The sequence below is a fragment of the Talpa occidentalis genome, unplaced genomic scaffold, assembly GCF_014898055.3.
Source record: "Talpa occidentalis isolate TD23 unplaced genomic scaffold, MPIMG_talOcc4v2.1 talOcc4.7, whole genome shotgun sequence".
NCBI classification, from domain to species: Eukaryota; Metazoa; Chordata; class Mammalia; order Eulipotyphla; family Talpidae; genus Talpa; species Talpa occidentalis.
In genome coordinates this window covers 131,841,896-131,863,401 of record NW_023605083.1, presented here as the reverse complement: position 1 = coordinate 131,863,401, position 21,506 = coordinate 131,841,896, and the positions used below count along the sequence as shown (strand labels likewise).

The 21,506-nt window shown below is 57.9% G+C and overlaps 2 protein-coding genes across 2 annotated transcripts; both read left to right on the top strand.

The window, feature by feature from the left end:
* Nucleotides 1-3,894: 3,894 nt before the first annotated feature.
* Nucleotides 3,895-7,134, top strand: LOC119231624 (CMRF35-like molecule 5). Its single transcript, XM_037493319.1, has 3 exons — nucleotides 3,895-4,243; nucleotides 5,482-5,533; nucleotides 6,990-7,134. The coding sequence occupies exons 1-3, from the start codon at nucleotides 3,895-3,897 to the stop codon at nucleotides 7,132-7,134; spliced, it is 546 nt and encodes a 181-aa protein (XP_037349216.1).
* Nucleotides 7,135-10,448: 3,314 nt separating this feature from the next.
* Nucleotides 10,449-17,916, top strand: CD300LB (CD300 molecule like family member b). The gene is made up of 4 exons (XM_037493066.2): nucleotides 10,449-10,555; nucleotides 13,867-14,196; nucleotides 15,905-15,977; nucleotides 16,541-17,916. The coding sequence occupies exons 1-4, from the start codon at nucleotides 10,516-10,518 to the stop codon at nucleotides 16,683-16,685; spliced, it is 588 nt and encodes a 195-aa protein (XP_037348963.1). The 5' UTR covers nucleotides 10,449-10,515; the 3' UTR covers nucleotides 16,686-17,916.
* Nucleotides 17,917-21,506: the final 3,590 nt, after the last annotated feature.

Sequence of the window (21,506 nt, the reverse complement as noted above, 5' to 3'; positions counted from 1 at the left end):
GGAGGCACCAAAGCCCAGCTGGTCCCTGGGGTGAGGGCACAAACCAGGCTCCTACTGTCACAGGGTGGTGCCCAGGAAAGGGAAGTTCCAGGGTCCCTGCCCCACCCAGAGGAGGGGGGAGCTGAGCTGGAGGAGGAGAAGCTGGAGAGGAACCTGGGGAAGGAGGGAGCAGGATGGAGCCAGGAGGAGACCTGGTGGAGGCCCAGGGAGCAGAGAGTCACGTGAAGAAACTGCGCTTGCTTCTTGTCCTGGGCTGGGTGACGCAGACGTGGGGGAGAGACCCGCGGGGAGGTGACAGTGGCAGCTTTTATCTTGATTTGATTTTGCTCTTTTCCTCCCAGACTTGTCTGGCTGTGCTGACCCTTTTCTGTGGGTCCCCGCAAGAAGGTGCTTTAGACTGTGGCAGCTCTCGGGCCTCACTCTGGGCCAATCCCCTTTGCGGGACTTTTACCCACGAGGGGACGGGCAACTTCGGGTGCTAATTTAGAAATTATATTCTTTGTTTTTCTATATTGTTTACTCATGTATTAAACTTCCTTTCCATGAAAGGTCTCATATGTTTTATCTCGATGTGGCAGATGGCAGAACCTATTTAGAGTGGGCATGTTGGGGTTTCTGGGGTGCCCCCTCCCTGCCCTGTAACATTGATGGGGACCCCGGCAGGAGAGGGGAAGTGGTTGGTGAGGTGAGACATCAGAAGTGTCTTTCTGGGCGGTGTCATGTCTGGGGGTGCTGGATGCTCAGACAGAAAGAAGGGGGGCCATGACCACAAGCCTCTGCCTGTGCTCATCCTCCTGGGCGCCCTGAGGACTCATTACCCCAGCTTTGGGGCAGAAAGTAGAGTCTCTTCTAGAAGGAGGTGGCAATGGGAAATAAAATGACCATTTATTTATTCATCCTGAACTTGATCATCACATATGCTGGGGGAAATACTCTGAAAAGCAGTAATGTATGTCAAAAATTCACTGATAAACTCTTTATTATGCCACTTTAAGTCAGTATAAGTAAAGGGGCTACATGTGTGCATTATTCAAGAGGCTGTGTTACTCAACAACTGAGTGGCTTTAGTAATGGATGCTTAATGTCTTTAAAATAAATATAGTCTTCCATAAGATTCATTTTTATTTATTTATGCATATAAGAACTGGGGTGTAGGCCAGAGGTGCAGGGGGTGAGAGGATTCACCTGAGACAGAGTGGGGAGCAGAACAGGTGAATCTCCTGGAACACTGCTGAGGGGAGCAGTTGGCAAGAGAGGAGAGGTCTGCTGCCCTGTTTGGGTCAGCTCCTGGCCTGGGATTGAACTCTTGTCGCAGTGGCTGTAATAACACTGAGACTTAACTCCTTGGCTACCAGGGAGACCTTAAAATAAATGTAATATTAATTCAGGATCATATATACATTTTGTTTTGCTAACCTTTTGTCTCTCTAAAATTTCTTTGTGTGTGTGTTACAAATCTTAATTATTTCTCCTATGGCTGTTCCTAGGTGTTTAATACACCATAGGTTATTAGGATGGAGCTTATTTTTACTTGATTTTCTATATTTATATTAGACATACAGAGGAGTCGTTGAAATGCAAGTATGACTCTCACAATTGAATTCCATTATGAACTAAAACGGTTTTAATTTAAATCTTTCTCCAACTCTTGTCATTTTCTTTTTTTTTTAAGATTTATTTATTTATATAAGATCTGGGGTACAGGCCAGAGACACAGGAGGGTGAGAGGATTCACCAGAGACAGAGCAGGGAGCAGAACAGCACACTGACTGAAGGCATTGCTGAGGGGAGCCGCAGACGAGGCAGGAGAGGTCTGCTGCCCCATGTGACTATCTCCCTGACAGGCCAGGAATGGAACCCGGGCTGCAGAGGATGTGGACAGCTTCACAGTGTGGCGCTCAACCGCTGCGCCACCACAGAGGCCCCTGCTGTCATTTTCTTTTAATAAGCATAAGTTTCATGTGTTTCCTAATCTCGTGTTCTGGTCGTAGCTCCTGGAATCACCTGACAATAGTATTGGGAACCCTTGTTTGCTCATGATTTAGGCTGGAGTGACTGTAATATGTCCTTGCTCAGCACAACTCGGCTTTGGGGTTATTATATCCCTAAAAGTTATTTTAATAGTGAAAAAATACAGCATCTCTAAAAAAGTGCATGAAAAACCAATGTCAATGATCAGCAGTTTAGTAGAGCGCGCACCAGTTTCCACAATGACCTGGCATGTGAAGTGTGTGATCACTGACCTTCCAGGAAAGGAGGTTCTGTGTCTTCACTAAGGCTTTAAAATCCGAGGGTGTGGGGCCTGCTCTGGGGCCTGGGCCAGGAGGGTGACCTGGGGGCTCCCCTGGGGCCAGAGGCGCTCCCTGCTCCCCTGAGAAGGTGAGGAGGTGACCTGGATCAGGCCTGAGAGCTGGTCCTGACACGCGACTGCCAGCCGCGGTGCCCTTGGGCAAGGGCTGGGCATGGGGCAGACGAGGGAGCCTGTTGTCCGGGGCCCACTTGGGAGAGGAGACGCCTGGTCCCCAATGCCCGCCGTGAACCCTCCGGGTCTGTGACCATGAGGCCGTTATTGACAAGGAGAATCTCAAGGAAGGACAGAGTGGGAGTCCACTCAGGGGTTGAGGAGAAATTAAAAAAGAGTTTCAGTGAAGGGCTACAAAAAAAAAGGTGAGCACTATGGTCTGTGTCCATCCTCATGGGGCGATGTGAACCCCAAAAAGCTGACTGTCACCAGCACCAAGGGCTGCTCCAGTGACCTGAGCCCCTCTGGGGATTTCTCATCAGACCCGGCGGGGTTGAGAGGACGAGGCAGGCGTGGGGTCGAGGGCGCGACTCCAGGCCTGCTCCGGGGCTGCCCTGAGGGGCTGGGCCCATCCTGTGGGTGCATCTCTCTGATGGTCAGTCCTGGCGGGTGGTCAGGGAGGGCTGGGAGCACTGACGGCAGCTGTGAGATGCTTGTGGCCACCCGCCCTCGTCCACCCCAGGCCACGGCGTGTCACAGCTGTACTCACGCCCGTGAGCGCGGGTCAGAGGCTGCACCCCTGGGCAGGGCTCCCTGGGGCTCCGTAATGTGGAGATTTTTGAGCAGGTCCCGTTTAGTTGTGTCTGTTACTCTGAGTCCTTCAAGCAAAAGTCTGGATGGAATCGCCAAGCACCTGGGGTCCTCCATCCACAGGGATGGGAGAGGACAAGGAGGCACGTCAGGGTCTCTCAGCTCTTGCTTAAGTCATTTCCACCAGGTGTAACTGCCAGCACGGGGAGGCACGAGGGGCAGCTGTGTCACGCCTGACTCTGCTCCTCTCACAAGCCCGCCTGGCTAGGAGCTTGCGATGGGAATTGGAAACATTCCGTGGGGGACGTGGCCCCCGTGTGACATGGACCTGCAGGGCGTGTGGCCACTGGGCGGCAGTGCCTGGTCAGCCCCACAGCTGTCCCCGCATCTGAATTCCCAGGGAATCCCTAGGAGGTCAGAGCCACAGGGCCACCCCCATTCTAGGGGTGCAGGGGCGTCAGCTGCACCTCCCAGGCCCTGGTGCGGGCTGGGCACAGACCTCTTCTGGGGAGACAGGTCCTCTGGGGTTTGCTCCCCACCGGCAGGAACAACACAGGGTTGCTCCCAAGGGGCCTCGCTGGGGACACAGATTCATTGATGATGGGGGGTGTGTGTGTGAATCTGGGGCCTGTCACTGCTCAGGGCCAGCCTCTCTGTGTCTCTGACTCTGAGCTGTGTCTCAGGTGCTGTTCCCGGGGCTTTGCCCAGTGGGATGTAGAAGGACACAGGCCTCTCTCCTGGGGTCATTCCCTCCATGGCTGTATCCAACCCCCTGCCCTGGGGCTGAGGGGGCAGGCGCAGGGCAGGAGGCTGGGCCTGTGTGTAGGTGGGGTCACAAGGGCATGGACGTGTGTTTTCCAGGCTCCTCTGCTGTCACGGGTCCAGGCACAGTGAAGGGCCAGGAGTGGGGCTCGCTGACCGTGTGGTGTGACTATGACCCAGGCTGGGAGACCTACGTGAAGTATTGGTGTCGAGGGGCTGCCTGGAGCAGCTGCAACACCCTTGTTAGAACCACCGGCTCGGAGCAGGAGGTGAAAAAAGGCCATGTGTCCATCAGGGACCATCAGAAGAACCGCACGTTCACTGTGACCATGGAGGCGCTCACGCGGGGCGATGCGGACACTTACTGGTGTGGGGTTGAGAGAGTCGGAGATGACCTTCGGGCCCAAGTTAATGTGACCGTTGACCCAGGTGAGCGCCTGTGCGTGTGGCTGTGTCTCTGCGGGGCCTGCTCTGTCCTGGTCCCTCAGGTCCTCCCCAGGGGTCACTGTCACTCAGGGTGACTGTCCCAGAGGGGGGAGCCTCACCCAGGGGTGCTGGAGGTGGGCTTCTCCCAGATGCTCAAGGCTCCAGGTCCCTCCTGTACGGGAGGATCCTTGTGGCTCACTGTCCCCCTCTGCCCGACTCAGCCCCTCTGTCCATGGTCACAGAGGTCAGGTCATGCCCTGGTCAGCACATGGGCAAAGGGACACCCTTCCATGGGGCTCAAGACCCCAATTCCTGCCAGTGATTCCGGGGACCTCCCTGTCCTTTCTGGAGTTTGGGGCTGAGACCTCATCATGACTGTTCCCTCCCAAGCTCCATGTCCAGGCAGGGGACAGCGCGGCACAGACCATGGCTCATTCCTAAGCCTGGAATCATTGGGCAGCTCCTCTGGGGCATGAAATCCAACGACGAGCCATTTATGCCCTTGCTATAGGGTGTCCTTTTCAGAGTCTTTCTAATTCAGTTGCTTCAAGGTCCCAACTCCTGAGTTTCAAGCAGTGAATTTGGGCCTCGCCTCCTGCTGAGCACCTCCCCCCAGGGCACTGGTGGCAATAGGGGGAGCACCAGAGTCAGCAGAGCCCCCAACACTCCTTGTACCTGGGAGGCAGGTCACGCTGTAAGCGCAGCCAGTCACCGTCCTGTGGAATCCTGACCTCATCCTGGGAAGGGCCGTTCCATCCCAGAAGCTTCACCACTTGCCCAAAGTGAGGGTCTCCCTGGACACGGTGGGCTTGGGCTGGTCCTGACCTGAGTCACATGCTGGTCTGTCCGCCACTGGGCAGCCCTGCTTTGCTCTGTCCTTGCTGGAGGAGGAACAGGGGGCTCTGGGTGGCACTCAGGAGCAGCAGGGCTGTTTATGGTTTGGGGACTCCAGCTGCTTGGGTCTGAGTGCACCTCTGCTCCTGGGGCCTGCGGGACACCCTCCTGCTCCACAGCTCATCTGCCTCCAGGTAAGTGAGTCTCTGGAGGCCTAGAGACAGGAGCAGTCCAGCTCCAGACCCTCCCCACATCCCTGGTCCAGGCTCCTCAACCAGGGCAGCCTTGGGACCCCCCAAGGTCCCCCTCAGAGCAATCACAGGGCTGGGATCAGGTGATCAAGCAGAGTGTGTGTATCTGATTTGTGTGCCAAGCAGCCGCTGCTGTGTCCACCACCCACCACACAGCACCAGTCTCCCCAGAAGAGGACAAAGGCCCCCCACCTATAACCACTAGCAGGTAAGAAAGCTGTTGCTGCTGAGTCCTGTGCCTGGTGGGCTGAAGGCCCTCTGGGGGCCCCTTGTAGGCCCAGGTCCCGGTCAGCTCTTGAATCCCGACCCTCTGGGTCCTTTGAGGGGGAGGGGGAGGGGCTTCCCCTTCTCTCCCAGCTCAGGAGGCCAGACTTGAAGCAGGTGAGGGCGGGGTGGCTCCTCTTGGGGGTCAGAGGCAGGTGTGTCCTGGCCCCTCTCCTGCTCCTGGAGTTGGGGCACCCCTGGAGTCCCCTGGCGTGTGGCCCCTGCACCGTCCATCCTGCTCCCGGAGCCTCTCCCTGCAGGTCCATGGGCCTCTTTCCCTCTTATAAGGAACCAGTCACTGGACAGGGGCCCGGCCAGAGCAACCTCCTCACCTTGATGACACCTGCAAGGGTCTCCTGTCAGGAGGTCACCCCCAGGTGTGGCCTGGACTGTGGGGGACACTAGTCCACCAGCATGGGGCGGGGGGCCAGGGAGGCTTCTCCACGCCTGTTCCCACACCACTCTGGGCCTTACTCACTCTACCTTCAGGTTTGCAAACATGTCTGCAGAGCCCAGCGGGGGCCTGCTCTGAACCCCTCCCCTTCACAGTTCTCCTCAGGGTCTGCGAAGCTCTTCTATAAATCATGGGGCGGGGGTGGGGTGCAGCGGGGGCGTAGGGCAGGGCGCAGGGGAAGAGGCAGCGTGAAACCCAGGGGTGTGGTGCTTGGAGAGGACACAGTGTCTCGGAGCAGGTGGGGACATGTCCATGTGGGGCCCCACGGCCTCTCCTCAGTTCCCTGGGGACACGTCCCGTGTCATCCTGCCTCACGAGCACTCGGGTCAGATGCTCTCGGATGTCCCCAAACACCCAGGAGCTGGGAGCGGCCTCCCTGGCTGAGGGAGAAGCGAGGGTGGCCCAGGAGGGGGTCCAGACACTGTGGGGGCGGGTTCCCAGGATAGGGGGTGTGGGGTGGGGATCCAGGTGAGTAAGGTCACGGGCACCATGATGGTTATGGGCAGACAGGGAGGAGCAGGAAACTTAGAGAACCGAGGGGCAGGGCCCCCATGGGCCGAGGCCACAGCAGAGCGGCCTCTCCAGGTGTGACAGGGCAGGTCCTCTGAGCTGTGACCTGGATGTGCCCCTGACAGCCGGTTTACATGCAGCAGCGGTGGGGGGACCGCAGCAGCAGCCAGGGTGACACTGACAAAGAGCCCGGCCTGTGTCCAGGCTGGATGAGGACCAGGCCGAGGGAAGGTAGGGTTGGCACAGCAGGTGGGGCTCTGGGGCCAAGCGGATGGGGCTGGAGACTCATCCTGGAGCAGCATGACCGTGGCCTGGGGGGGCTGTCCTGGCTGAGGTCGGGGGGTTCACAACCAATGGAGCCCAGGGCGGGTCCAGAGACGGTTGCAGGGAGGGGGCTCTGGAGGCTGCTCACTTCCTGTGTCCTGTCCCCCCACAGCTCCCTGCTGGGCAGCGTCCACTTCCTGCTCCTGGTCTTCCTGAAGGTGCCCCTGCTCCTGGGCATGCTCAGTGCCGTCCTCTGGGTGCACCAGCCTCAGAGGTGCCCTGGGAGGAGACAGAGTCAGCCTGACTACGAGAACTAGGGACACTGATGCCTCCGCGCCCCCCGGGACAGGCCCCGCTGGCGGGTGGACATGACCTCTGGCCAATAAATCCACCGTCACGGTCCACGTGTCTGTTGGTGTCTTGTGAACGTCTCCCAGTATTTGTGTGTGTTGGGCCTCGGGCCCCTCATCAACACATGCCCTCTGAGCTCTGGTACCCCTAAACTAGGGGTCCCCAATGCTGTGGGCGGTGTCATTAGTACCTCGGGCTCCCGCTACAGTCCCAGGTCCTCGATTCATCTTCCTCGCCCACGCCCAGTGCTGGTGCCCAGTGTGAGGTTCCCGGGCAAGTGAGAGCAGGCTTGTGGCACCAGGGCAGCTGCGACCAGAGGAGCCGAGACCTCACGCTCTCCCCCATGTGGGGGGCTGCTGTCACAAGGAGAGAGACTGGGGCTTATGACCCACAGACGCTGCCATTGCAGACCCCAGGGTGCCAGTCCAAGACCAGGGTGCACCTGCCAGGGTCTGCTGATACCCCAACTGGCCCCGGTGCTGGCTTCCTGCCGTAGCTCACATGGCAGGAGGGGTGAGGGGCTCCTTTATGAAGGTGCCAACCTTATTGCGTCGGCTTGAGGGTCTCACGACTCCCAGAGCAGGAGCTGGCGGGTTAGAATGAGCATCTGTGTTTGTTCTTAGGCCCCATCCTGCAGCTGCTCTCGGGATCCTGGACACTCACCTCATTGACAACCTTAGACGTCTTTGTACATGCATGAGGGGCTCGTGGAGAGCACCTAAGGGTGTTGCTGTGTCAGGACAACCAACCAAGAATCGGGGTTTAGTCCTGACTTCTTGGGGGGCACGGAGACCAGTCACCACTGACCAATAGTCAGTCAGTCATGGCCCCACAGTCAGCCTCCCAACATCCCAGGGGAGGGCACTGAGAGCTCGTCCAGGCTCGGGGGGCCACTGTTACCCCCCGAGCTCCAAGAGGACAGAAGCTCTGCTCTGGGGCTCTGTTCATCTGGCTCCTAAATCCCATCCCTGTCCTTTAAGCTTCGGTGTCTGGTGAGCAAACAGGTTTCCTCAGTTCTAGGAATCATTCTAGCAAGTTCATCAGACCAAAGAGAACCGTGGACACTCACCCGCAGCCAGGACATCAGAGGAGCGCTGACCACCTGGACTTGCAACCGGCATCTGGATGGCGAGGGGTGGGGGGCTGAGTCCTCACCTGCGTACCTGACAGGTCCCCCGAAGACGGTCAGGGTTGAGTCAGTTTTGATACCCGCAAGCGGAGGAGCTTAGCTTGGTGGGGTGAGGAAACCCACGCCCCGCACTGGAATTGGTGACTGGACTCTTAGGGGGACACAGTCAGACCAGGGCATTCCACCACCCCTGGCCCCCTAGAATCCACAAGCTTCTCATTCACAGAACACACTCATTCCATCCCATTGACCCCCCCCAAAGACTTAATGCATTCCAGTGTCACCTCAAAAGTCGAAATCACCTGAGGGCAAGACCCTCACAGCCTCGTCCTGAGGGCGTCGTCCTGCTGTGAACCTGAGGATCAGAAGGGCCCCGTGCTCCTCGGTCCCCCAGTGCCCCGGCAGGGGCGACGCTGTCCCAACAGCGAGAGAGAAAAGAAAAAGATTTTTGCTGACAGCCTCGGCCTGGCGTGTCCCCCAGTAGGTCATGGGTGGCGCCACCCTTTAATCACAGGCGGGGTAGCCCCCCCCCTCGGCTGGGCTGAGCAGGGGTCCCCCCTCCACGTCTGGGAGGGCTTCTCTGATATAGAAACACAGGTGAGATCCCCCCACTCCTGAAACTGAGGGTACAGCCTGAATGGCCCCGAATCTCCTGTGGGTCCTTCTCCCCTTCCTTTGAGAACGTGGCGTGTCCAACAGCTCTAGGTCCCCCCGTGAGTCTTCCAAGTTCAAGGACCCTCCTTCATCCCTTCCGCCTCCCCCCTGCCGCTCACACTAGCTGTTTTCCTTTGGGGGCGGCTGATTGCCCGGGCCCGCACCCCACAGCCGCCTCAGTGGCCCCACTGGCAAGGCTTGGCGTCATCTCCGGAGCAGTCTCCTGTTGAAACACGGGGGCACGGAATTTCCAGGCTAGGCCCTGCTTCCTCGGGGTACCGGCTCCATCTTGAAACCCGGTCTCTCCTCCGGTTGCTGAGCACCGGCGGGGCCGGGCCGCTCTCGCGCGGTCTCCCGCAGGCCCCTGGGCTGTTTCCAGGGCTTTCAGGCACCTGAGTGAAACCACGCCCTTCTCCCAGCTCCCCTCAGGGTGCCCTGACCCACCACAACCGCAATTCTTCCCGGGGAGCCCTCCCTCCCCTGCGGACTCTGGGTGCCCAGGAAGAAGCACCCGCCCCTGCTCCCCAAAACTGTTCTTCAGGAGTTTCAGCTACTGGCCTACAAGTCAGGGCCTTGATTAAATTACGTCAGGTCACCGTTAGGATTTGTCTTGCTGCTTGTGAGGAGAGCCCCCCACGCCCAGCCTCCTCTCTGCCCCTGCCCTGGCTTGTTGTATCCTCATCTGGTGTCAGGTCTGGCCCGTGATGCGAACATGGCACCGGTGCCCGCCGCCCGGGGCCTCTGTCCTCCATGTGGCACGTACAGTTTCTCATTTAATTCTCATGACACTTTATTTTTATCGAGGTGACACTGGTTTGCAACACTGTATGTGACTCAGAGGCACAGGATCACCGCCAAGGCACCCCTCGCCCCTCCAGAGTCCATCGGGAGCCTCGTAGCCGCAGCTCCGCAGCTGGATTCCTGGGGGTGGTCTCATCACAGCTCCGGTGGGGCCAATTTGTAGATCTTTACAGACTCAGGCGTATACATAGACTTTATCGACGCAAACACGGAGGCTCAGAAATGTTAAATAAATGGCCCAGGGTCACAGAGCTTGGAAGTGGTGCTTGGGGTGCGGGGCTGGGTCTGCCTGCCCCCCCAGTTGCTCTTTTATGCTCTGGGCTATGACTCAAGCCAAATGCATGGAGCCCAGGCGCTCACCAGACACCCATGCGTGTGCTTTGGGGGTGGGTGTCCCCGCCGCTGGGACGCACTGTTGTCATGGAGAACAATGTCTGGAGCTGACACCCACGCTGTGGCGCCCCGCGGGCCCTGCTAGGCGTGCCCCTCTCCTGCCTGGCAGCCTGCCCCGGGCCCTGCTTCCTCTTTACCACCTACCGCGACTCCCGTGCCCTGCGCCCTGCCCGGCCCTGCCCAGAAACGACACATCCTCCTGCTGAATAATTAAAGGCAGGAAACGCCCGCTCTGTACAAGGAAGCACAGGAGCAAGGACGAGGCGGTGTGGACGAGCGGGAGGTGCCCGCGGGCTCCGCGCAGCTCCAGGGTGGCCTGGGCCCGAGTGCTCTCAGGGCTCGGAGAGGCCGGCACCCCGGAAGGAGGATCATGTGGCTGCCCCCCGCTCTGCTTCTCCTCAGCCTCCCAGGTGAGTGTGGCCGGGCCCTCGGGGCGGGCAGCACAGGGCAGCGCAGAGCCCGCCAGGGACAAGGGGAGCCCCAGGGACAGGGGCCGTGGCTGCGGGCTCACTCAGCGACAGCGCGGGGGCCTACTCTGTGCGGGGCTCACCCCTAAAGTCGTGAAGGGGGCAGTAAACCAGGACTGGTCATGAGAAAGAGGACCCCAGATGCTCAGGGGGCGAGATGAACAGGCCGAGAGCACCCGAGGCAGGCCGTGAGGAGGCGTTGACAGAGGTGAGCTGGAACGGAGAGGGCTGGCTGGAAGCAGGCGGGGGCTCAGGGCGCACCCTGGTTTCTGCGGCCCTTGCTGGCCTGTTGACGATGGAGCCCCGAGATGACTCTGGGCCACTGACAGGGCGGAGGTGTCCCTGTGACCGTGGCCCATGCCTTGGCCACTAAACGGGCTCCAGCAGCCCAGAATTCCCACAGGACAGCAATTCACAAGGGCTGCACCTCCCCGGGGGGCCAGCTTTGCCCAGGTGCCCCCACCTGTTCCCTCTCTCTAATCCCAGGGTCCACCTTGCCTGGAGGCCAAGGAGAAGGGCCTGGGGAGGTGTGCTCACACTCACTCACACAACCCATTCGTACAGTGGGGGCCTGCACACACCCGCCTGCAGTCAAGGCCACTCCTGTCTACAGTCACCTCAACCTCGTACACACCCTCACACTCGCAGATACACACAGATGCACAAATGACACACTCGCACACACTTGTTCAGCCACACAGCCTCTCATTCACAGTCAGAGTCACACTCATTCTCACACACTTGCACACCCACGCACGTGCTCACACACACGCTCCTCCCCCAGACAAAGGCTGAGACCCTCCGTGCTGCAGGACTAGATGGGGGTCCCCACCTCCTCCAACTCCGTCATTCTATGGGGAGGGGTGAAGGGAATCGGGGTGCAGGCAAAGCAGACGCCCTGTCCTCACCGATAGCAGCTGTGGGTCCCTCCGGGCTCACTTCAGGGAAGTGAGGGAGGGAAAGTGGTGGGTGAAATCTGGAGGGCCCACACTCCAGAGGCTGCCACTTCTGCTGGGTGGGCGGATCCCCAACACCCCGAGGGGAAGTTGCACAGCAGGTGGAAGGACAGAGATGCCCGGCTCTTGGCGGTGGGGCAAGTGTTCCTGGGAATTTCAGAGCCAGCCTGGCCGTGGGGCATCAGCTGGACGCCCTGCCCCGTAGTGCAGAACCAGAGGGGCCAGCCCGCTCCACACCCCTGCCCAGGACACCTCCTTCTGAGCTCTCCCCGGCTCCCCGCTCCCCGGGGTCTGCAGCCTCAGCCATGCTCTCAGGCATTGAGAATCGACCCGAAGGGGGAAGTTTCCACGTCAGATTCACAGAAAAGAAAAATTGAGATTTAAACAGTCTTTGCTTTGAAATGCAGGATTTAGAAAGTTACCCCCCCACCCTAATCTCCGCGCTAAACGCTGTTAAAAGTTCAGAACACACATTTTCAGACTCCCTCCTCTGCCTGTGCTGTAGAAAAGGCATAAAAAATGGAATCCTATGCCCCGTTCGGAGCCTTTTATTAACCTAACAATGCTATTTTGGGGACCTATTTCTGTCACTGTCTTTTTTGTTCTTTTCTTTCCTACCACGTCATGGACCCCATTAGCCATTAACAGCACGTCAATATCATTTAGCTGGTGTCTGCATTCATGCCATGTGAGCACTGAGATCAGCATCCTCAGGCCTCGTTGTCCACGGGTGTGGGAATTGCAGTTAATCCTAGAAGGGAACTGATTACGCCCAGGGCCACGATTGAGAAACTACTTTTCAAGTGCAGCCATCAATTTATTGGCACCTATTGCTTGGAGACACAGGACTGGGGGCGAGAAGAAGAAAGAGCAAACACAAAATCTCTGTTCTTGGGACCAGGTGTTCCAGAAGGAGGACAGACATGGAGACAGCGGCGCGTCCCGGCACCCCAGAGCCAGGGTAGCAGAGGCCAGGAAGGCTACGCCTCAGGGGAGACCCAGAGGGTGACCTGAAGCTGGCTGGGGTCGGGGACGGGGCTCTCAGGGGAAGGAAAGACATGAGCCAAGACACAGCTGCCTGGGGGGTGCCTGGGCTGCGGGAGAGGCACGTGGGGTGATTTCAGGGCAAAGCAGGTGGCCAAGGGAGGAGCAGGAAGTGGCACTGAGGAGACACTGGCAGAGAGTGTAAGAAGCATGTTCAGCTTTTCCAATTGCTGGGAGGGGCTGCAGGAGGGATGCTGAGAGGTGTCCAGGTCCCCACAGCAAGCAGAGCACGAGCAGGGGACCGTTTAGGACCATCAACCTGGCAGGGATGTGCAGGGGTGATAGGGGAGGGCGTGTTGAGAAGCTGAGGACCCCTCCGGGTCCTGCTGCCACGATCCAGGCACCAGGAGAGCTCCTAGCCGCGGGCGGGCTCGGCTGACGCAGCCACCTCTGACGTCTGGCTTGGACACACATCCGGTCTCTCGACAGCCGACAAGGTGGAGGCCGAGCGGCCACAAACAAGTCCTATTTGCAAGCCAGGAAGCGAGGTTCAGAGCAATTGCATAAGGCGCCCAGGTTTCCCAACCCGTCGTGAGCTCACGGGCCCAGAGCTCACGGTCTCTGCGATGGGCGGCCTGCGCCAGGCAGCAGCCACCCGGGGGAGGTCTGCGCTGCCAGAGTGAAAGGTGGGCGTCGCATACATTTGGAAAGCAACTGTCTCAAGGGCGTGGTTTTTAAGCTTCTTTGGGCTTCGCTTTAAAACTTTTTTTAAAACCCGGTTGTTTGACGGGGTTGGCAGGTTGGGGAACAGAGGGGAGAGGGGGGACAGAGGTGATTGGGGGGGGCAGAGGGGAGAGAGTGAGCTGCACTCAAGGCTGGGGCGGCTGGTGCCGGCGCAAGTCCATTCTCCCTTGTCCTCTGGCCCCCATGACGTCACCAGTCCTAGCTGCTAGCTGTCAGTTGACTGGAAGCTTGTACTGAAGTGGGTGGTGCTTGGTCGTCTTCTCTACCCTACTGCAGCGCAGCAATGTAGTGACGTGACCGCGGGGCACGAGTGGCAGCGTCCTGCGGGTTACTTGTCAGGGGTCTGGCTGCCAACACCAGGGAGATGAGGACCAGGAGGCAGAGCCCTGTCACTGGGAGGCTGGGGAGGTTGGACCCGGGAGACAGGATACCAGTGGTCATTGGGGTCAGGGTGGGGAGATCCGGGACCCTAGTCCAGTCCCTGGATTTCAGTCTGCGGCCCTTTGAGTCCCTGGGCCCTTGGGTCTGGCTCAGGGGGCAGGAGTTATATCTTGGGGTTTTGTCTTCTAGGGTGTTTCTCCCTGCAGGGCCCCGGGTCTGTGAGAGGCAGGGAGCGGGGCTCGCTGACCGTGCAGTGTCGCTATAACCCACTCTGGGAGACCTACGTGAAGTATTGGTGTCGAGGGGCTCACTGGGACAGCTGCAACATCCTTGTTAGAACCACTGGCTCGGAGCAGGAGGTGAAGAAGGGCAACGTGTCCATCAGGGACCATCAGAAGGACCGTGTGTTCACCGTGACCATGGAGGCGCTCACGCGGGGCGATGCGGGCACTTACTGGTGTGGGATTGAGAAAACCGGACTTGACCCTTGGGCCCAAGTTGAAGTGACCGTTGGCCCAGGTGGGCGCCTTCTCGTCTGCACGGGGAGGCCCTGAGGCTGTGGGGCCTCCAGCAGAAGGGTTATGGGCCCGCCAGCAGGGGCCTGAGTGGAAGAACGCGAGCGAGCCGGCCAGGGCCAGGTGACGGAGGGTGGAAAGAGCGAGGAGGAGCAGCCCCTGCCTGCCCCATCACAGTCCTCAGGTCCCTGAGGAGCCTGGCTAACACACAGTAGGGCTGGTGGGGACACGGACCCCCACGTCCACGACCCACGGCCCAGCTCTGCTCGCTTGGGGGCTGAACAGCCCTGGCAGCCCCACATTCTCTGGTTGGAGGTCCAGAAGGCCTCAGGCAGCTGCAGAGGGCCCAGGGCACCACCCCAGGGAGTGGTCAGTCTCTGAGGCCCCACTCCTGACCAGCCGCTATGCAGAGGGGGTCCCACTGCTGAACCCCAGGACCGTGGCCAACCCAGAGTGGCTCTGGGTATTTTACAGCCCCTCCCCTCTCAGATCGCCACCCTCCTCCTCTACTCTGACTGCATGAGAGTGACCAAGGGTAAGAGGGACCGAGAGGGAGCTCGGGTGACAGAGGACGCATCCAGGAGGAAGGAAGGCTTTGACCATAAAGTCAACATCTGCCTGCCCTGGGGTCTCTCCTGTCCCTTGATCTCCTGGAGCATTTGGGGTCTTCCTGGTGGCACAGCCCTGCTGCTGTGGCCCCCCTCCTCCTGTGCCCAGCATCAAGGGGCCTGGTCACTCCTGAGCCCAAATGGTGGTGTGCAAATGGCAGCACTGCCTGTAGAACAAACCTGCTTGTGGGAACCAGAGAGAGGCCTGGGGCTGCTGCGGGCTGGTGTTCAGAGAGGGCCGCCCAGCAGAATGTCCCCCAGTTGCCCAGCAGGGGAAACCACCATCTGGGCACAGAAAGGGGATTAAGACTTGGGAGCAGGGTCCCAGACAGGCTAAAAATGTACCTTATGGGGAGCTTCAGGGAGACAGGCATTGCGGGTCTTGGGGGAGAGACTTGAGGGTGCACCGAACTGTAATGTGATCAGGGGCCTCCCCAGAGGATCTGTGTGGCTGCAGTCACAGGGGCTCAGCCAGGAGCTGCCCAGCATTACCAAAGGCCTTGACCTTGCAGAAAAGCGTTTGCCAGGCTTAGGGTCAGGTCAAAGGAGGTCGTGCGTCCTCTGTGCCCAGCTGGTCTGGGGACTCCATGCCCAAGCCTCCCATCACAACTTGCCTTCTTAGCATCTCCTGAAGATGTTTCCATCATCATAGTCCCTGTTTGACCGGCTGTGCCCTGTTATCCACCAGCCCTCAGGAGTCCTTCCCCCACATAACACCCCAATAACTAGGTGTCTAATTTCTGCAGCCGCCATTCTCAAGCTCTGCTCAGGCACTGCTTGAGCAGAAAGGACCTAGGATTACCCCTCTACCCCCACCCCACAAATAGCCCCACTTAGCGGGGAGCGAGGAAGGAGCATGCAAAGGACTCCCCAAGTAAGCTACGGTGCTCACTCCTGTCCAGCGCTTGCTTCGTGCTCCCCCTGGACATGGTGGATGAAGTGGCCGTGCTGTGGCCCAGAGGACTCCCACTTGAATGTGAGGGTCATATCCAAAAGGTCGAAGCTTCCCAATCCAGGGGGAGGAGGTCTAGCAGGGTGGGAGTGGCAAGGTGAGCTGCACCCCCACCCAGGGTCCTTAACCTGCGGTTGTTTGCTCGTGTCTAGAGGGGACACTAATGAACACACAGTTCGAGATAATTGGCAACAACCACACAGAGGTCCCCGGCTCCTACAGCAGGTGAGTGGCTGCGGCCCTTTTTCCTGCCTCTACCTGGGGCCTCTCATGGGGCAGCCAGGCCTGGGCACCCTCCTGCACCTGTGGGTCACCTGATGCTGGCATCAAGGTCTCAAGCGCACCCCTACTGGTGTCAGGCCCCGCCAGCCCTCACCCGCAGTGCTTTACAGAGCTGTGAACAGCTCCTTCCCCTCGCTCCTGGTGGACCAAAAAACACCGATGCCCTAGGGGGTGCCAATGGGGAGATAGGATGTGAATCCCCAGGACCCCCATCAACTCAAGGCATCAGGCCTTGGCGGGGGTGGCTGAGCATCCGAGCTGGCTCTGTGGGCTCGAGCAGCGAGGACACCGCAGACAGACAGCCTGGCACAGGTCACCTGCAGCCACCTCTAGGGGGCCGGGAGGTACTTTGGGCAGAGGGAGTCCCAGGGGTGACCAAGCGGTTGGGCCCTGGAGAGGCTTGTGGGGTCTTTGGAACAGGGCTGCTGGGCCAGGGTCACAGGCTGCTCTGTGCTGACCGCCGGCCCCACCAAGTCAAGGCTCTGACCGCTCTGTCCCCCTGGCAGGACCCACTACATGCTCCTGGCGTTCGTGAAGGTGCCGATCCTGCTCCTTGTGGTGGGAGCCGTGCTCTGGCTGAAGCCGCCTCGGCAGGCCCTGAGCAGCGGTGCGGGGAGCCCGTCGCTGCCACCTTGTCCTCTGGACGTCTGACCCAGACCCGGCTCCGCAGAGAGACAGATGCAAAGAAACTCCCAACCCTGGACCCGGTTCCAGCGGAGACAGGGCTCTGGAGCCTGGGAGGAGGCAGCGTCTGAGGCCAGGCCCTGGGGCTGCCCAGCACCCTCCCTGCCCTGTGAGCTCAGGGACACAGCCAGGGGCCGTCCATCAAGTCCCAACATCTCCTCCTGGAGGCCCACCACCTCGTTCCCCCTGCTGTGGGTAGCAAGCCTTTGGGGCCACACACACCCCCCACCAGGCTTGGGCCCATGGTCCTGAGCTGTTGGGTGGAGCCCGAGTGTGGACGGCCGTGTCCCCACTGTGCTGGAGGAATCAGGGCCCAGGGCCAGGACCCCAGCACAGAGACAGCAGCAGGGGGGCGGGGGGCGGTGGGGGAGTGAAGCAGAGGGCTGGCGACAGACACAAGGAAAGACAGAGAGAGACGCAGAAGGCGCAGCCGGCCCAGTCCCTGGTTCCCGCCGTTCCTGGGAGCAGCTCCCAGCACACTCCTCTCCAGCTGCTGGAGATGTCGCTAAAGCCCGTGCTTCCTAAGCTAGCTGGGTTGGTTTTGATGGTTCGTGCTCATGAGGGCCCTGACTGAGGCACACACCCAGGAGGGTGATTATGGGGTGAGCTCCCGTACTGGGGTGAGAGGTCAGCCAGTGCTGGGCTTGCTCCTACCTGCCCCCTCTTCCCTGCCCACCCCCCTCTCCACCCCTGCCCACCCCTTCTCCCCACCTCTTCTACACCTCCTCTTTCTCCCCCCCTCCTTCTCGGGCAGCCCCCCAAGCTCCCTGCCCCTACCTCTCAGCATGGGCTTCCTGGGGGCTGTAATTTGGGGTCTGGCCTTCACTTCTCCCACTGCTCAGCTCCCCTCCCGCCCCCCGGGGCTGCTGGGCCTCAGAAACTGCCTCAAAGTAGGGAGGGCATCATGGAAAGGTCTGAGGGAAATGACACCTCTTGGAAATAATGTGGTTTAAATAGGTTCGTTAGAACAGTCTCGGGAGCTACGACCCTCTCTGAGCCGAAGTTGTGTGATCGTCTCCATCATGAAAACGTTTGCGCAAGTGACCTGCTCCTGCGGGCGCCTCCCTCGGGCCACCTTGGGCTCAGTCGCCTGGGGACGGGGTCACGCGAGGAGAAGCAGTCCCACTTGAGATGTGACCCCCACACACCGCCCCCCGGCTTTACTGGGTATCACTGACAAATAAAATTGTGTGTTTTCAAAGGGAACAATGTGATTTCTGAAGCTACACAGTGTGAGGATTTAATGCACACGTGCGTTGTGAAATGACCCCCACAATCGAGTAAACATCACCTCACACCGTTGTTGTTGGGGGCTGTTTGGGTGTGGAGAGACTATTTCAGGTTTATTCTCCTAGCAAACCTCAAACATACAATCTGGGATTCACTGCAGACACCACGCTACTGTAGCCCTCCACATTTATTCATCTGGTAACTCACAGTTTGAACCTTTGCACAACATCTCCCTGTTCTCTGGACCTCAGGCCCCGACTTACAATTCTCAAAGGAGACGATTACTCTCATGATAGCAACTTGTTCTCCCTGAAGATGCAGCAGAGAAAGGCGTTTAATATTATTTTTACAATCATTTCCCTTTATTCACAAGCAGGTAAAGCCCAGGCCACTGCCTGACCAGGACCTGGTCCCTCCGCCAGCACCTGGTCTTAAGTGGGGTCTCCAGCTCGGCTCCTCGCTTTCAAGAGTCTCCGAGTCTGCTGGTCCCCAAAACCCTGCAGTTTATCCCCAAACACTAGTGTCTCTGTAAGGACCTTTGGCTCCTGCTGCCACAGCTTCCTCTCTCACGTCACTGGTAACCGTTCACCCCGGGTTTTCATTGGTTTGCTTGGTCTTGGGATGCCCTGGGCTTGGCTGCGTGAGGCAAGTTCCTTCCTGATCTTTGCGTCACTGTCAGCAATGTCATCATCCTCGGCTGAGCACCCAGCAGACAGGGTCATCCGCAAACACAGAGCTTCCGAAAAGTCCCCGGAGCCCCACCTGCCAGGTCACCGCTGGGCCGGGTCAGCGCAGGTTGACCAGCCTAATCCAATCACCAGCCCACGCCGGGTGCTGAAGATTTATCATGAAAAGAAAAGGAATTTGAAAATCCCCAATATTGCTGAAATGATAATATTTTTGAGTGTTGGATTAAATCAAATATACTATTAAATAGATGAAATAACAAATTGGTGAAATTTAATTTCAACTTTAGAAAGGGGAGGCGAGGCAGGAGTTGGAGATGGTGGATTCTGAGGCTGTCCCCAGCCTTCCTCTTGGCCTCCTGGAGTGGGAGGGCCAAGGGCGAGGCTCCATGCTGCCCCCAGGTGGAGCGCTGTGAAGGGAAATGCCAGCAACCCCGTGACAGGTTCCCACGCACGCACATACCAAGCACCTCGGAGTCAGCCATAAACGCAAGGGGGCACTAGTCCAGCCGCCACGGGCAGGGCCCTGAGGACGCGGTGCTGCGCGGGAGAGGCAGCCACAAGCCGCGTGTTGGGAGAGTCCACTTATCTGGAGAGTCCACAAGTGGCAACTCCTTAGACAGAAAGCAGCTGACTGGTGGCCGGGGCTGGGGTGGTCACAGGGAGAGTGGGGGGCTCACCGGCACAGGGCTGCTTCTGGGAGCCATGACAGCGGCTGAGAGCAGACAGCTGGCACGTCTCTGGCTGTGCTGAGAGCCACTGACTTGTGCACTCGAAAGGGGCGAGTTGTATAGCAGGCGAATTCTATATTCTGAAAAACAATCGCTGTGTTCAATAATATGGAAACAGAACTGGCAAAAATAGAAGACTTTCCCCTTCTCCCCAGGTGGGAGAGAGCAGCTGCGGTGGAACAAGGAGTTTTAAGAGCAACTGTGAATATGAGCCAGCAAGTAAAAATAATAATAATAATAATAATAATAATAATAATAAATTTTTTTAAATTTTAAAAGGTGCCCCATTAAACACTCAATTAGAGGTCTTTTAAGAAATCCAACTCAGGGCGTCCCTGGGGGCACAGGGGTTAAAGTTCTCAGCGCTCTCAAGCTATCACCAGCCAGGAGCTGATGTGATCGCAGGCCAGGAGCAACCCACATGGCACAGCAGACCTCTCCTGTCTTCCCGCTGCTTCCCTCAGCAACGTACTTCAGTAGATCTGCCTGTTCTGCTCCCCACTCTGACTCTGGTGAATCTTCTCACCCCCGACACCTCTGGCCTGTACCCCAGTTCTTGTATGCATAAATAAATAAAAAATAAATCTATTTTTATTAATAAATTTTATTTTTATATTCCCCATACAATTGCAACCCCCTTATTTTGACCCCAATCCCTCCCTTCCCCACCCCCCAACCCCCAAAGAATGTCTCTGGTTCTTAGTTTTTTGTTGATTTTGATTTTCACTTTCTTATAGTTATTCATTTTCCTGGTCCCTTATTTAAGTTTTCTAGATTCCTGCTATGAGTGAGACCATCCGGTATTTTTCTTTTTCTTTCTGGCTTAAAAAAATAAATCTTTTTTTAAAAAAGAAAAGAAATCCAACTCATCTTCACGCTGGGTCGAAGATGCCCAGCTGGCGTAGAATCTACAAAATTTCAAGAAAGTTAGTTTCTTTTTCCCTGAGGGCCTCAGCTCCTTCTGCGGTCGCTGCATGTGAGTGCAGATAGCGCTTCAGAACATTCTTTATTTGGAAACTGGAGACCACACCAGACGCCAGCCTGGTACTTTGTGGAACTGAGCTTTTGAGTCGCTGTGCAAGATATTTTCTCATGCTGTCATTGGTCCTATGTTTTGTGATCAGTGTGGGGATTCAAGCTTTGGTTGCAAATCGTGAAAAATAAAGAAATTTTTAAAAATCCAATTTAAAAAAAGATCACTCAAAAAAGACTGACGCTTGCGGAGATGGAGAAGCTTTGTTAACGCAGGATGCCAGGCCAGCGCTGAATGTGCTTTTGTGAAACACAAAGAGGAAGGAGACTGGGCCACTGGGGCTCAGGCTGGTAGCCGTGTCCCTGGTGCAGGGACAGTGCCGGTCACTCCCCTGAGGACACTGTGCCAACTCAGGCAACTCCCTGCACACTGAGGCCAGGAGACAGGGGAGGGGCCCAGAAGCTGGAGGGATGGAGGGACCCAATGACTTGTTCCCATGCAAGTCATTGGGATGGAGGCACCTTCCCCCCAGGTTTCACCCGGGCTCCTCCTGGAGACTTTGTGTGTGTGTCTGTGTGTGTCTACATGTCTGTGCGTAGCTGTATGTGTGTGTGTCTGTGTGTCTCCATGTCTGTGCTTATCTGTATGCGTGTGCGTCTGTGTTTGGTTCCCCTTTTCCATCGGAGAACGTTAGTAAAAAGAGAGAGGAAGTGTTTGGGTGACTCATGCGGTTGCAAATAATTAAAGATCCAGAGAAACCACCAGAGCAGACCCTTTCCATTTTGTTAACAAAGGATGGGGGCCACTTACCCCGGAGGAATCTTCTAGAAACCATGAACCCACATCTTAGAGAAAACCACTCAAAAGGCACACTTTGGTTGTCATGTCAGTGATCAAAAGCCCTTGACTTAGGTGAAACACACCCCTTGCTTTGTTGAAACAGGTCGAGACCTTGCTGAGAGTAAAAGGAATCCCTGAGCTTCTGCACAGCCCGGAGGGAGGCGAGCGAGGCTGAAAGCAGGCCCGGGGCTGCCGGCACCAAGGGTCAGATCTGCAGGCAAGAGCCTCGGCGTTTCTGGCCTGGACAGGACCCGCTGTGACCGGCCCCTCCGCCAGAGCCCACATCACCGGGAGCCCGGCCCTTGGCCCCCGCCCCCCAGGCTTCCTG

Excerpts from the sequence above, each read along its gene's own strand:
- CD300LB (XM_037493066.2), top strand. The coding sequence starts at position 10,516 with ATGTGGCTGCCCCCCGCTCTGCTTCTCCTCAGCCTCCCAG. Across the intron at positions 10,556-13,866 it reads GCTTCTCCTCAGCCTCCCAG|GGTGTTTCTCCCTGCAGGGC; the intron begins GTGAGTGTGGCC and ends TTTGTCTTCTAG. Across the intron at positions 14,197-15,904 it reads TGAAGTGACCGTTGGCCCAG|AGGGGACACTAATGAACACA; the intron begins GTGGGCGCCTTC and ends GCTCGTGTCTAG.
- LOC119231624 (XM_037493319.1), top strand. The coding sequence starts at position 3,895 with ATGGACGTGTGTTTTCCAGGCTCCTCTGCTGTCACGGGTCCAGGCACA. Across the intron at positions 4,244-5,481 it reads TAATGTGACCGTTGACCCAG|CACCAGTCTCCCCAGAAGAG; the intron begins GTGAGCGCCTGT and ends CCCACCACACAG. Across the intron at positions 5,534-6,989 it reads CCACCTATAACCACTAGCAG|CTCCCTGCTGGGCAGCGTCC; the intron begins GTAAGAAAGCTG and ends GTCCCCCCACAG.